Source organism: Octopus sinensis, linkage group LG30 (genome assembly GCF_006345805.1).
Source record: "Octopus sinensis linkage group LG30, ASM634580v1, whole genome shotgun sequence".
In the NCBI taxonomy this organism is placed as follows: Eukaryota; Metazoa; Mollusca; class Cephalopoda; order Octopoda; family Octopodidae; genus Octopus; species Octopus sinensis.
Genome location: NC_043026.1, coordinates 6,268,444 through 6,282,436, shown reverse-complemented (window position 1 = coordinate 6,282,436; position 13,993 = coordinate 6,268,444). Strand labels below are relative to the sequence as shown.

Here is a 13,993-nt window from a genome sequence, read left to right as displayed (position 1 = left end):
TACCAAGTGGAGGCGCAATGGCCCAGTGGTTAGGGCAGTGGACTCGCGGTCATAGGATCGTGGTTTCGATTCCCAGACCGGGCGTTGTGAGTGTTTATTGAGCGAAAACACCTAAAGCTCCACGAGTCTCCGGCAGGGGGTGGTGGTGATCCCTGCTGTACTCTTTCACCACAACTTTCTCTCACTCTTACTTCCTGTTTCTGTTGTACCTGTATTTCAAAGGGCCGGCCTTGTCACTCTCTGTGTCATGCTGAATATCTCCGAGAACTACGTTAAGGGTACACGTGTCTGTGGAGTGCTCAGCCACTTACACGTTAATTTCACGAGCAGGCTGTTCCGTTGATTCGGATCAACCGGAACCCTTGTCGTCTAACCGACGGAGTGCTTCCTCCCCTGTATGCTTGTGTGTATACACCTTTATTTGTGTACCTGTTTTTATATATAACTAACAAAGTGTCTATTTGTATCTTTTGAACAGAGGAATGGACAGCCGAAGAATGGGAGAAACTCCAGAAAGACTGTGCCACGTATGGCTTTTGGTTTGCCATCACTGACTACATCTACTCGTGTGAGGACTACACTTTTGTTAAGATCTTGCCAAGAATATTTGAGAATCTCTTCTTAGATCCTCCCGAAAACATCTCTAACTTCTTGTCTCGAATACGGCGCAGGTTGAAACGAGGTGGTGTCGATTGGATAAAGGAGACATTCTTGGAGCCGCAGAAGAATCTCGGCCCCCTCTGCGACAAGCTGGGCATCACCGTTGAACTGTTACAGAAGGGCGAGAGCCCGAATGTGCCAGCGTCGCAACTGTCGAAGGCTCTCGCCCTAGAATTGCTCTATTATAAGAAAAGGCATCCAACCATGAGCTATGCTGACCTCGCTGGTTGGATCAAGTTGATCTTCAATTTCCCAACACTGCCCGATCAGCGTGACCTCCACTTCCAACTGGAGGGCATCCATCGACTGAAGAACAAGCTGCGGGGCCACAAGACCGAAGTTGTTAAAATGCTGAAGGAGCCATTTGAACCTGTGTTCACCTCGTCCGACATTGATGTGGAGACCGACGGGGCGGCCACCACTGGCAGCTCCGACGATGCCACCGGCGGCGCGGCCAGCTGCAGCACCGCAGGGACTGGGTCTGACAGCAACCTCACCGTGCCGGCTACGACCAGGGAGGAGGAGGAGGAGGAAGAGGAGGAGGATTTAGAAGAAGAGGAAGACGCGGAGGAAGAGGAGGAGTTGGAAGAAGAAGAAGAGGAGGAGGAAGAGGAGGATTTCTTTGTTGAACGCAACCAGGATGGCAAGTGTCGGGTGTCGTCGTCTGACAACCCCCCTGAAGGGTCCTCGGACGACAGCTGCAGTGTCCCGGCCTTGGAGAAGAAGAGAGCCGAGGTAAGTTCCTTATTCCTTGCTTTTGTATAAGTTGTACATTGTTAAGGTTGATGGCTTAGTGGTTAGGGGTGTTTGGTTCACAATCACAAGGTCATGAGTTCAATTCCTGGAAAGTCATTGTCTCCTTGGGCAAGACACTTTATTTCGTGTTGCCCCAGTCCATTCAGCTGTCAAAAATGAGTTGCACCTGTAATTCATGGGGCCAGCCTTGTCACACCCTGTGTCACACTGAATCTCCCTGAGAACCATGTTAAGGGTACACGTGTCTGTGGAGTACTCGACCACTTGCATGTTAACTTCATGAGGAGGCTGTTTGGTTAATCCAATCAACTGGAAGGACCTTAGAGAATCTTACTTGAAAATCAAGGAAGGGTTAGCAAGATGAAGGGCATCGAGCTGTATAAAAGGGCCTCAATAATGTATTCTTCTAACCCAATGGTTCTCATCAAGGGTCCATATAAAATTTTCTTGTTAAAATTTATCTGCAGTAAATTGGTTGGGCGCAGGAGTGGCTGTGTGGTAAGTAGCTTGTTTACCAACCACATGGCTCCGGGTTCAGTCCCACTGCGTGGCATCTTGGGCAAGTGTCTTCTGCTATAGCCTCGGGCTGACCAAAGCCTTGTGAGTGGATCTGATAGCTGGAAACTGAAAGAAGCCTGTCATATATATATATATATATGTGTGTTTGTGTGTCTGTTTGTCCCCCGCTTCATCGCGTGACAACCGATGCTGGTATGTTTACGTCCCCCATAACGTAGCGGTTTGACAAGAGAGACCGATAGAATAAGTAACTAGACTTACAAAGAATAAGTCCTGGGGTCGATTTGCTCGACTAAAAGAATAAGTCCTGGGGTCGATTTGCTCGACTAAAAGAATAAGTCCTGGGGTCGATTTGGTCGACTAAAGACGATGCTCCAGCATGGCCACAGTCAAAGTGACTGAAACAAATAAAAGAATGCCCACACAATGCAGAATATTTTTAACAATTGTCTTTTTATACAATTCCTAATAAAAATAAAATAGGGTTTTTTTTAAACATGGAATAGTTATGGGGGCCCACCTGAGGAAACAGAAATCAAAGGGGTCCATAGATAAGACGGGTGGGGCCGAGAAACTATGTTGTAACTCATGGGAAACTGATTGTGAAAATGTAAAAAGCACCATCCGAATCGTGGCCGATGCCAGTGCCGCCTTGGCTGGCTTCCGTGCCGGTAGCACGTAAAATGCACCAATCCGATGGTGGCCGTTGCCAGCCTCGCCTGGCATGTAAAAGCACCCACTACACTCACAGAGTGGTTGGTGTCAGGAAGGGCATCCAGCTGTAGAAACACTGCCAGATCAAACTGGAGCCTGGTGCAGCCTCCTGGCTTCCCAGACCTCAGTCGAACCGTCCAACCCATGCTAGCACGGAAAATGGATGTTAAACGATGATGATGATGTATAAAAGCTTGTTGGGTGTGATTTTGAGGGAAGTTTGGCTGCTATGTTTGAGCTGGTTGTTCAACCATGTTGAGGGATTTTCTCTATTATTCCATTGTTGTTGCATTTTATTAAAATCTGTGCTTTTTTTTTTTGCTTTTTTCAGAGTCCAAGGTCAGCAAAGGACACAATGCTCCAAGATGATGAGAACACCAATATATCAGAGCCGTCAAAGACACAGCTTGACAAAGAGGATTCCGTCGATTCCGTCAAACTGCACGACAGCACAGCCTCTGAGTCTGACCACAAACCTGCTGGACATGTGAGAGCCGATAAACTTGCTGAAGACTCCAAGAGTAGCTGTGACACTGCTGCTTCTGAGACCACCCTGACATCGCAGACCAGGAAGAGAAACCATTCCGAAACAGACACAGAGCCGAGCGAGGAGAAGCAGAAGGGTCCCACAAACCTGGATCCGGTCACAAAGAAACTCTGTCCACAACAAACTGAAAATGCAAAGAGTGAGGCTCCAGCTGGCCTGAAGTCTGGAACTGATACCGAAGAGGCTAAAAAACCAATAACTGACCAAGGAATCGACTCTCATTCAAAGCAAAGCGTTAAAAGTTCTTTGTTTGATGATGCCACTACTGCTGATTTGACGAAGGGATCTGTCGGAATTGGTGAGAAGGGGGAGAAGAAAGGTGAGGTTAAGGTTACAAGTGGGACAGCGGAGAGTCCTTTGTCATCAAAGGAGAAACCCCAAGAGAAAGGGAAGACGACCGAGGCAGTGACGAAAGATACAAAGACGGCTGCCGGAGAATCAGATTCTGGGAAAACGGATAGAGTTAAGAAGGCGCCGGAAGTTGAAGGACGGAAGTCCAAGTCTGCCGAGAAGCTGCAAGAGGTCTGCGAGAAGTTGCGAGCAGCACGAGGAGGAGGAGGAAGTGGCAGTGATGTGGATCTGTCTGTAGGTCGTAAAGGAAAGAAGGACGAAGATGAAAAGGTTATTCCGGATAAGAAAAAGGCTGAACCTGAGGCTGGTGCATCAAGTAAGAGGGAAGCAGATTGCTCCAAGGAACTTCCAGCCGATGACAGTGGAAAGAAGAGTCTGCAGAAAGCCGAACCCAAGCAGAAGAGCACAGATCTGAAGGCGAAGCCTGCAGACAATGTTCCAGACTCCAAGAGCAAGGTAGAAAATTCTTCTGACACTGTTAAACCATCTTTGAAGGCATCAACTGTTACTGCTGAGTCTAAGTCTGTTGAGAACCAATCCAAAGAAGAGGGGAAGAAATCTTTGAGCAAGCCATGTGATGATAGCACAAGGACCTCTCAACTAAATCAAGGACCAACAACTCCCAAACAACCCCTTAAAGAGGACACAGAGAAGTCGTCAGATAAGGCAGTTTTAAAATCTGTTCCCGATAAGATTTCCAAGTCGGCCGATTCCAAATCTTCTGGCGATAGTTTGAAAGTTTCCATTCCGAAAGCGGATGCCTCAAAGTCTGGGAAGGACTCTTCAGCAAGCGGTCAGTCAGCCGTGACTGGGAAATCAGAACCAAAGAAAGATAGCAACAAGATGTCGGACGTCCAGACAGATTCTGCAGACAAGAAGAAGAATTTGTCCTCGAAAACTAAACTTGATACAGAAACGACCAAAGTCGAGTCTCTGAAGACAGAGAAACCCAAAGATTCTGTTCGTGGGGAGGGTACGGCAAAAGATGAGGTGGCTTCTAAACTGCCTAGAACGGGGACAGGTGTAACAAAAGAAGAAGGATCGCGAGGAGTTAAGTCTACTGAAGAGGATCTGAAGTCGAAAGTAACGTCTGACCCTAAAGTTGTAGACAAGGCCAAGAATGACCAAACTGGTGCGAAGAAAATGTCAACCGAGCCTCAGAAGTTGAAGGATTCTGGCATTTCAAAAATGGGGAGCAGTTTGAAACCTGGTGCTGATAAACCTTCTGACAGCAAGGCTGAAGGAATTTTGGCCAAGGATGACAGTTCAAAGGGCCTCTCTAAGGCATCTGAAAAGAAGAACAATGAATCTGGAGATCAGAGTCGTGGAAGTTCGAAAGAAGGAACCCCTCTGAAGCCTGTCAGTGGTGAGTCATCGTCCGTCGGAGCGGAAAAACCGTCTTCGGATCTGAAGAAAGAATCTGCTAAAAGTGATGCCGCGACAAAGAAACCTGTGTCTGCTGAAGACGGAGAAAAGAAATCAGAGAAGACCAATGTTGTACCGGAAAGTTCCAAGACTCCTTTCTCTGTGAAAAGTAAGGAATCGACCAAAGATGTATCAAAGGCAGAGTTAAAGGAATCCAGTTCAGCATCTGTCTCTTCGAAAACTGCTGACGATGGTAGCCCTGGCACAAAGAAACCTGTTGCAGAAAAACCTGCGGCGGGAGAAATATCATCGAAATCTAAGGAAGAGCCTTCGAAGTTGGCTTCAAGAGAAAGTGTTCTAGCAGAGGCTGGTTCCATGCAGGATAAAACACTGACAAAGCTGACCACAACATTAATTAAAGAAAGCAGTCCTTCAGAGAAATCCATCATTAAGCCAACTGAAAGTGCATCCAAGATCTCATCTGGGTCACAGAGTAAACCCTCGCCAGAGGCCCCCGCTAAATCTGCAGTGGAGGAGTCTCTGCCCAAATCCACTTCATTATCAAAGAAAGAATTATCAGAACCAAATCAAAAGCCTTCATCAGAAGCCCAAGCAAGTTCTTTGTCAAAGTCACCGGCCAAATCCTCGTCAGAGGCCTCAGCAAAGTCCTCGTTGAAGGTCCCAACTAAGACCTCGTTGGAGGCCCCAGCCAAGACCTCATCGGAAGCCCCAACCAAGACCTCGTCGGAGGCCCCAGCCAAGACCTCGTCGAAAGCCCCAGCCAAGACCTCGTGGAGGCCCTAGCCAAGACCTCGTCGGAGGCCCCAGCCAAGACCTCTTCAGAGGCCCCAGCAAAGTCCTCGTCAAAAGTCCCTACCAAGTCCCTCTCAGAAGACTCAGCCAAGTCCCCTTCAGAAACCTCTGTCAAAAAATCCTCATCTGAGACCCCAGCCAAGTCATCATCAGAAACCTCTGCCAAATCTTTGTCAGATGCCCCAACTAAGTCTTCGTCGGAGACCCCTAGTAAAACCTCGTCAGAAGCGAAGTCCTCATCAGAACCTCAGTCAACAAACACACCACCAACGCAGACCAAACCTGCTGCGAGCAGCAACAGCAGCACTGCCGCGGACCCTAACAAAACAGCTAAACCAGCAGAAGACAGCAGCAGCAAACAGAAAAAGGACGTCCATTTACCAAAGAGCCAAACAGGTGCCACAACAACAACAGCAGCGACCAAGGTCGGTGCCGCGCAGGACATCAAGAAAGAAGGCGACAACAAAGTGACAGTCATCAAAATGGCGTCGGCGACCTCTCACTCGAACGTGGACTGCTCCAGCGGCAAGAGTACTCCGAAGAGTGTCGTGTCGCACTCGGCCGAGGCCAAACGAGACTCTTTGAAGTCGGCGGACACGAGTCGGAGCAAAACCACCTCTAGAGCAGTAGCCGAGGAGAGTCGATCGGCAAAGCACGAGGGCCAAACCTCGGTTATAACGCCTACCAAAAAGGTGAGAGATTTTCGTGATGTTGTTGGTGGTGGTGGTGGTGGTGTTTAACCCTGGGTCACATTGCTGGCTTTGTGCGTTAGTTATCAAAAGCCTTAGTCGTAAATTGTGGAGTTGCAGATGGTGGTGGCAGAAGTAGTAGTAGTAGTAGTAGTAGTAGTAGTAGTAGTGGTGATGGTGGTAGTTATCATTATTATTATTATTATTATCATTATTATTATAATTATTGAGTGAGAGAGAGCAGTTCATGCCATCAAAGTGACACTGGGGTACAAATATACGAAGCCCAGTATACCCATCATGACTACTCGTCTGATAAGGGTACACCAGGCACATGCATCACAACCATATGTGCGTGACATGGTGATCTCATATCAAGATAAACAGCACATGACCTTGCAGGTGGGGCCCAGTTAGAATTTTCTTCTGGTCGAGTAAGCCATCCTGCTCAAAAGGTCCCTAAATAAGGGTTGTTTAAGGATGTTGAATGAAACACCCATGTTTCCAGAGGTGAATTATTCAAACCCCAAAGAATCCCTCTCAACACATGGTTATGATGCTCCCCTACTAATTCTGCTTGTGATCAGAGATGCACATATCGTCAGCCACTAAGGGACATGCTCAACTGGTTACGGTCAAACAACTGACAAGCAAATCTGTGGTATTGAGCAGAAAGTTTGCTGTAGCCCATCTTTTATACCAAGACAGAACAATGTACATGATAACACTTCTAATCATTTAAGATCAGAAGCCATGAGAGCCACTACCTGGTATTGCATTATTGTTATTATCATTACTATTATTAAGGCGGCGAGCTGGCAGAAGCGTTAGCACGCTGGGCGAAATGCTTAGCGGTATTTCGCCTGCTGCTACGTTCTGAGTTCAAATTCCACCGAGGTTGACTTTGCCTTTCATCCTTTCGGGGTCGATTAAATAAGTACCAGTTACACACTGGGGTCGATATAATCGACTTAATCCGTTTGTCCTCTCTGTGTTTAGCCCCTTGTGGGTAGTAAAGAAATAGGTATTTCGCCTGCTGCTACGTTCTGAGTTCAAATTCCGCCGAGGTCGACTTTGCCTTTCATCCTTTCGGGGTCGATTAAATAAGTACCAGTTACGCACTGTCCTTGTTTGTCCCCTCTGTGTTTAGCCCCTTGTGGGTAGTAAAGAAATAGGTAGTTGTGGTAGTGGTGGGGGTGGTGGTGATGGGAGTGGCGTGGTGGGTAGAGGTGGTATAGTGTTGATGATGATGATGATTGTGATGGAGGTGTTAAAGGTCATGACTCTTTTTTTGCAGGTCGAGGTACGTGGCTTCTCAGCCTCTACGCCAGCCGAAAGTCCTGGGGCCCCAGACAAGACGACGACGCCGTCGTCGGTCTCTTCCTCGTCCCCATCCCTGTCGTCCAGCAGCTCCCAGCAGCAGCATCAGCAGAAGAAGATGTCATCGTCGGGTGGTGGCCACGACGACGGCCGGAGAGAGAGCAGCGGCGGCGGCGGCCACAGCTATGACAGTCGTCCCTACCAGAAGAGTCGGCCTGAGATGTCCCGGGACCACAGCCAGCATCACCGTGACCGTTCCATGTATGATAGTGACTATCGTAGCCAGGCTGCTAGTGACAGGCTCTATCACCCTCGAGACGACTTTGGTGACAGGAAATATTCTTCAGGCTATGACAAGTAAGACAACCTCCACACACCCCTCTCTCTCTTTGTCTCTCTCTCTCTTTGTGTCTGTCTATCTGTCTCTCTCTCTCTCTCTTTGTGTCTGTCTATCTGTCTCACACTCTCTCTCTTTGTGTCTGTCTATCTGCCTCTCTCTCTCTCTCTCTTTGTGTCTGTCTCTCTCTCTCTCTTTGTGTCTATCTGTCTGTCTCTCTGTCTCTGTCTCTCTCTCTCTCTTTGTGTCTGTCTATCTGTCTCTCTCTCTGTCTCTCTCTCTTTGTGTCAGTCTATCTGTCTCACACTCTCCTCTCTCTTTTCCTCTCTCTCTCTTTCTCTCTCTCTCTCTCTTTGTGTCTGTCTGTCTGTCTGTCTCTCTCTCTCTCTCTCTCTTTGTGTCTGTCTCTCTCTCTCTCTTTGTGTCTGTCTATCTGTCTCTCTCTCTTTCTCTCTCTTTGTGTCTGTCTATCTGTCTCCCACTCTCCTCTCTCTTTCTCTCTGCCTCTCTCTCTCTCTCTCTTGTGTCTGTCTATCTCTCTCACACTCTCCTCTCTCTCTTCCTCTCTCTCTCTTTCTCTCTCTCTCTCTCTTTGTGTCTGTCTATCTGTCTCCCACTCTCTCTCTTTGTGTCTATCTGTCTCTCTGTCTCTCTCTCTCTCTTTGTGTCTGTCTATCTGTCTCCCACTCTCTCTCTTTGTGTCTGTCTGTCTGTCTGTCTCTATCTCTCTCTCTCTATCTCTCTCTCTCTCTCTCTCTTTGTGTCTGTCTCTCTCTCTCTCTCTCTTTGTGTCTGTCTATCTGTCTCTCTCTCTTTCTCTCTCTCTTTGTGTCTGTCTATCTCTCTCCCACTCTCTCTCTCTCTCTCTCTTTCTATCACTAATGTTTCCACTCTCCAGGGCAGACGTTCTCAGCATGAGTGGTACCCACCCTCAAAAGGGACACTGGACATGTTGAAAGAGATGCAAGGTTTTTTTTGGTGGGGGGGGGGTGCGCTAATTAATCAACCAACTCAATTTAACCCATGGCAGTAATTATATTCCACATGGTTATTAAAATAAAACGAGATCTCGTCAAGCTGAGGGAAGTCGTTAACTTGCAATGAATAAAGTAAATTGACGACTTTTGTCTTTATTAAATTTAGCAACGAAAATTTTGGAAAGAAAAATATAAAATACAAATAGGTGCAGGAGTGGCTGTGTGGTAAGTAGCTTGCTTACCAACCACATGGTTCCGGGTTCAGTCCCACTGCGTGGCACCTTGGGCAAGTGTCTTCTACTATAGCCTCGGGACGACCAAAACCTTGTGAGTGGATTTGGTAGATGGAAACTGAAAGAAGCCCATCGTATATATGTATATATAGGCGCAGGAGTGGCTGTGTGGTAAGTAGCTTGCTTACCAACCACATGGTTCTGGGTTCAGTCCCACTGCGTGGCATCTTGGGCAAGTGTCTTCTGCTATAGCCCGCCCGGCCGACCATGCCTTGTAGTGATTTGGTAGACGGAACTGGAAGAAGCCTGTCGTATATATGTATATATGTGTGTCTGTGTTTGTCCCCCTAGCATTGCTTGACAACCGATGCTGGTGTGTTTACGTCCCCCGTCACGTAGCGGTTCGGCAAAAGAGACCGATAGAATAAGTACTGGGCTTACAAAAGAATAAGTCCTGGGGTCGATTTGCTCGACTAAAGGCGGTGCTCCAGCATGGCCGCAGTCAAATTACTGAAACAAGTAAAAGAATTAAGAGAGTATTATCACTGGGGGGGGGGGGGGGTCTTTAAGGATGGTAAAACCCAGTGGTGGGGTTTTGTAATGTTGATGATGATGATGATGATGCTAATGTGTCCGTGTTTGTTTCCATCTGTTTCAGTCGTAATGCCCACAGCCAGCGAGGCAGTAACCAGTACGGTGGCCCAGGCCCAGACTATCGAGGGCCGAACCCAGGACAATATGGTGGCAGTAGAGACTACAGAGGACCGAAGTCTTACGACCAGCGCAACCGAGGAGGAGGAGGAGGCGGGGGACCGCCGAACCGCGGTTTCGATCCCAACTGGCGCAACAACCGCGGGGGACGGGGAAACTACGGTGGGAACTCTGGTTACCGTGGCGGTTACCGTAGCAACTACTACTGATGACAAAACTGTCCGTCTGTCCGTGTGTCTGTTTGTGATGATGTCTGCAAGGATGGTTAACTCGCATACATACACGACATACGCACGCATGTAAGCGCACAGAGGCACACCTATGCGATCACATACACCCACGTCTACATACATGCACTCGGCTCGATGTTGTTACATATATACACCCTGCTCGTGCGTACAGTGTGTATAGCGTACCCCTCCTGGGCCATCTACACATTTAGCTTTCTGTTTGTCTTGTCTGTCTGTGACTCCCCCCCTCCTTCAACCTGACCACACGGACCAGTGACATATGGTGTGCGTACACGTGGATTCATGCCTATGTATATATATGTATGTATATATATATATATACCAATTAATTATATATACCTTAATTGGTATATATAAATATTTTAATCTTCGGATTCTTTTTTAATATGCTAGACCACTGGTCTTAATTGATAAGTATCATTTCCACCCCTTAATTAATATTATATATATATATATTATATATATATATATATATATAAGTGTATATCAATAATAAAAGGTAAAATTAATTAATTATTAATTATCAATTTTACCAAGTAGTGTTCAGTATGTAAGAGGACCATTTACGGTATATTTAAAACATTACGTTATATAATTAGGGTTCATTAAAATAATTTACTTTACCACATACCGAACTTTTAGAAATAGCAGCTAAAAAATCTTAGCTATTTCCTCTACTATAAGAAAAATCTCCCAGACAATGTATACTCAAAAATGAATTATTTTTGAATTATTTTTGAGTATACATTGTTTGGGAGATTTTTCTTATAGTAGAAGAAAGAGGTAAGATTTTTTTGGCTGCTATTTCTAAAAGGTCAGTGTGTGGTAAAGTAAATTATTTTACTGAACCCTAATTATATAACGTAATGTTTTTAATATATAAGTGTATATGTATATATAAGTATATATATGTATATATAAGTATATATATGTATATATAAGTATATATATGTATATATAAGTATATGTATGTATATATCAGTATATGTGTGTGTGTGTGTGTGTAAATATATGCATGTGTATGTATGTGTATAAACACTTATATGCAAGTGATGGTGTGTGTGTGTGTGCGTACATATCTGCATTGGCACTATACACAGGTGGTTAGATCATGGGTGTATATGTGTGTATGCGCATATACACTCGCATATGTATAGTTATAGTAAACATTCACACTTGCATACATACAGTTTGATTCTACCATACATATGCATGTATATATGTGTGTATGTATGTGTCTATAACAATTCATGTGTGTTCATTTACATGCATATGTGTGTGTGTATGTATGTTTATATATATATATATATATATATTATATATATATGTATGTATATATATATGTATGTATATATATATGTATTAAGTATATATGTATGTATGTATATATAATGTATGTATGTATATATATGTATGTATGTATATATATGTAATTATATTATATATGTATGTATGTATGTTATGTAATATATACATATATGTATGTATGTATATATACATGCTCATATATATGCGTGTGTGATTTAATCTCATTCATCTCTCTCTCTCTCTCTCTCTCCATGAAACAGACTCTAATTACTAATGAGTATCTCGTTTCACCCATAATTCCTTTTACTCCGTCAGCTCACACACACTCCGTGTCACTGCCACCACCACCACCACCACCCGCCACCACCACTGCCATTACCCACACACACACACGCACACACACACACTCATACACACACACAAACCGTGTATCGCCGCCTTTATCCACACAGCGACTCTGAGAACAACTCGTGTCTTCGCATCCGTTTGTCCGTTATTTCACTAATTAAATCACACACACACACACACACACACACACATACATACATGCATACATACACCAACATAATCTCATTGAATGGAAGATATGTGAATCGGTGGAGCATCAGCTAAAATGCCTTGTGACATTATAAGATTTGGGTGAATGAAATCACACCCAGGTCGTCTTGGCTCACGTATGTATATATGTTTGTATGTGCGAGTGTGTGTGTGTATATATATATATATCTTGTGTGTATATATATATATCTATATATATATATATATTATGTGTGTGTGTGTACCATCATCGTTTAACGTCCGTTTTCCATGCTAGCAGGGTGGACGGTTCGACTGGGGTCTGGGAAGCCAGGAGGCTGCCACGAGGCTCAGTCTGATCTGGCAGAGTTTCTACAGCTGGATGCCCTTCCTAACGCCAAACCACTCCGTGAGTGTAGTGGGTGCTTTTTACGTGCCACCGACACAGGTATCACAACTACAATTTCCATTTGATTTTTATTTTGATGTTGATGTACTTGACTCAATAGGTCTCCTCAAGCACAGCATTTATATATATATATAATATATATATATATATAGATATATAGATATGATATATATATATTATATATATATATATATATATATAATATATAGATATATATTATAATATATGTAATATATATCTATACAATTACTATATATATTGATATATATATATATATATATATATATAATATATATATATAATATATCTATATATATATATATATTATATATATCTAAATATATATATATAATATATATATTATATATGTAAAATATATGTGTATATATTCTTCCAGGTGGTGCCCCAGCATGACCACAAACTGAAGCCAGTTCAAACGAGGTCAAGTTATACACACACACACACACACACGCGCATCTACACAGTCGTGTGTGTGAATTATCTGCAAGAACTACAAGCGGAAGAGAGAGAGAGAGAGAGAGTGTGTGTGTGTGTGTGTGTTGTTTTACTCTGTGTCCTTCCACAACAGTCACCAAGAGTGCCATCCCACTTGTTATCCGAGGCACTTTTAACACAGGTCCTCTGTTAGCCATTTATAAAGGCATGTGTCTTTGGAAACTAACAGAAGCCTTTCGAATATGTGTGTGTGTGTGTGTGTGTGCAGAAATATAGGTATGTCTCTGCATGTACCCCGGATACATGAGTACCCGGCTCATCAATGTCCTGCCACTCACTCCCAGACACATCTTCCTTGTGTTTGTGTCTCTGTGCTAGGGGTATGTGACCCCTAGCTGTCATCGTTAGACACATTGTCATCACACATAGATCTGATAACTCCTCTGTCACGTGTTCCTGTGTGTGTGTGTCCCCTCAAGGGACATAGTTGCTATGTGGTCTGTCCATGTGTCCTCTCCAGTTCTCTCTACAAAGGGACCCAGTTGCTGTGTGTGTGTGTGTGTATGTGTCCTCAAGGGACATAGTTGCTATGTGGTCTGTGTGTCCTCTCCACTTCTCTCTACAAAGGGACCCAGTTGCTGTGTGTGTGTGTGTGGTGTCCTCAAGGGACACAGTTGCTATGTGGTCGTGTGTCCTTCCACTTCTCTCTACAAAGGGACCCAGTTGATGTGTATGTGGTGTGTGTCCTCAAGGGACATAGTTGCTATGTGGTCTGTCCGTGTGTCCTCTCCAGTTCTCTCAACAAGGGACCCAGTTGCTATGTGTGTGTGTGTCCTCAAGGGACATAGTTGCTATGTGGTCTGTCCGTGTGTCCTCTCCACTTCTTTCTACAAAGGGACCCAGTTGCTGTGTGTATGTGTGTCTCCCTTCTATTTACATCTCTCAAGGGACACCGCTGTCGCTATGTGATCCGTCTCTGTGCCTCTTCCACTTTCATCTCTCCCCCCCCGAAGGGACCCCAGTTCCCGTGCAAGGGTGTGTGTGTGTATGTATGTGTCCGC

The 13,993-nt window shown here is 44.9% G+C and overlaps 2 protein-coding genes across 10 annotated transcripts in view; both read left to right on the top strand.

The window, feature by feature from the left end:
• LOC115226296 overlaps nt 1-5,862 on the top strand; it is a 109,680-nt gene extending 103,818 nt beyond the window's left edge. For all 9 annotated transcript variants that reach the window (XM_029797286.2, XM_036515182.1, XM_029797288.2 and 6 more), the window contains 2 exons: nt 479-1,395; nt 2,981-5,862. In XM_029797286.2, coding sequence (XP_029653146.1) covers nt 479-1,395; nt 2,981-5,716 — 3,653 coding nt within the window. In that variant the 3' untranslated portion in view covers nt 5,717-5,862. The remainder of the gene's footprint in view (nt 1-478; nt 1,396-2,980) is intronic.
• Nucleotides 5,863-6,207: 345 nt separating this feature from the next.
• On the top strand, nt 6,208-10,201 carry LOC115226297 (translation initiation factor IF-2). The gene is made up of 3 exons (XM_029797290.2): nt 6,208-6,417; nt 7,712-8,091; nt 9,940-10,201. Exons 1-3 carry the CDS (start codon nt 6,208-6,210, stop codon nt 10,199-10,201), a joined length of 852 nt encoding a protein of 283 aa, XP_029653150.1.
• Nucleotides 10,202-13,993: the final 3,792 nt, after the last annotated feature.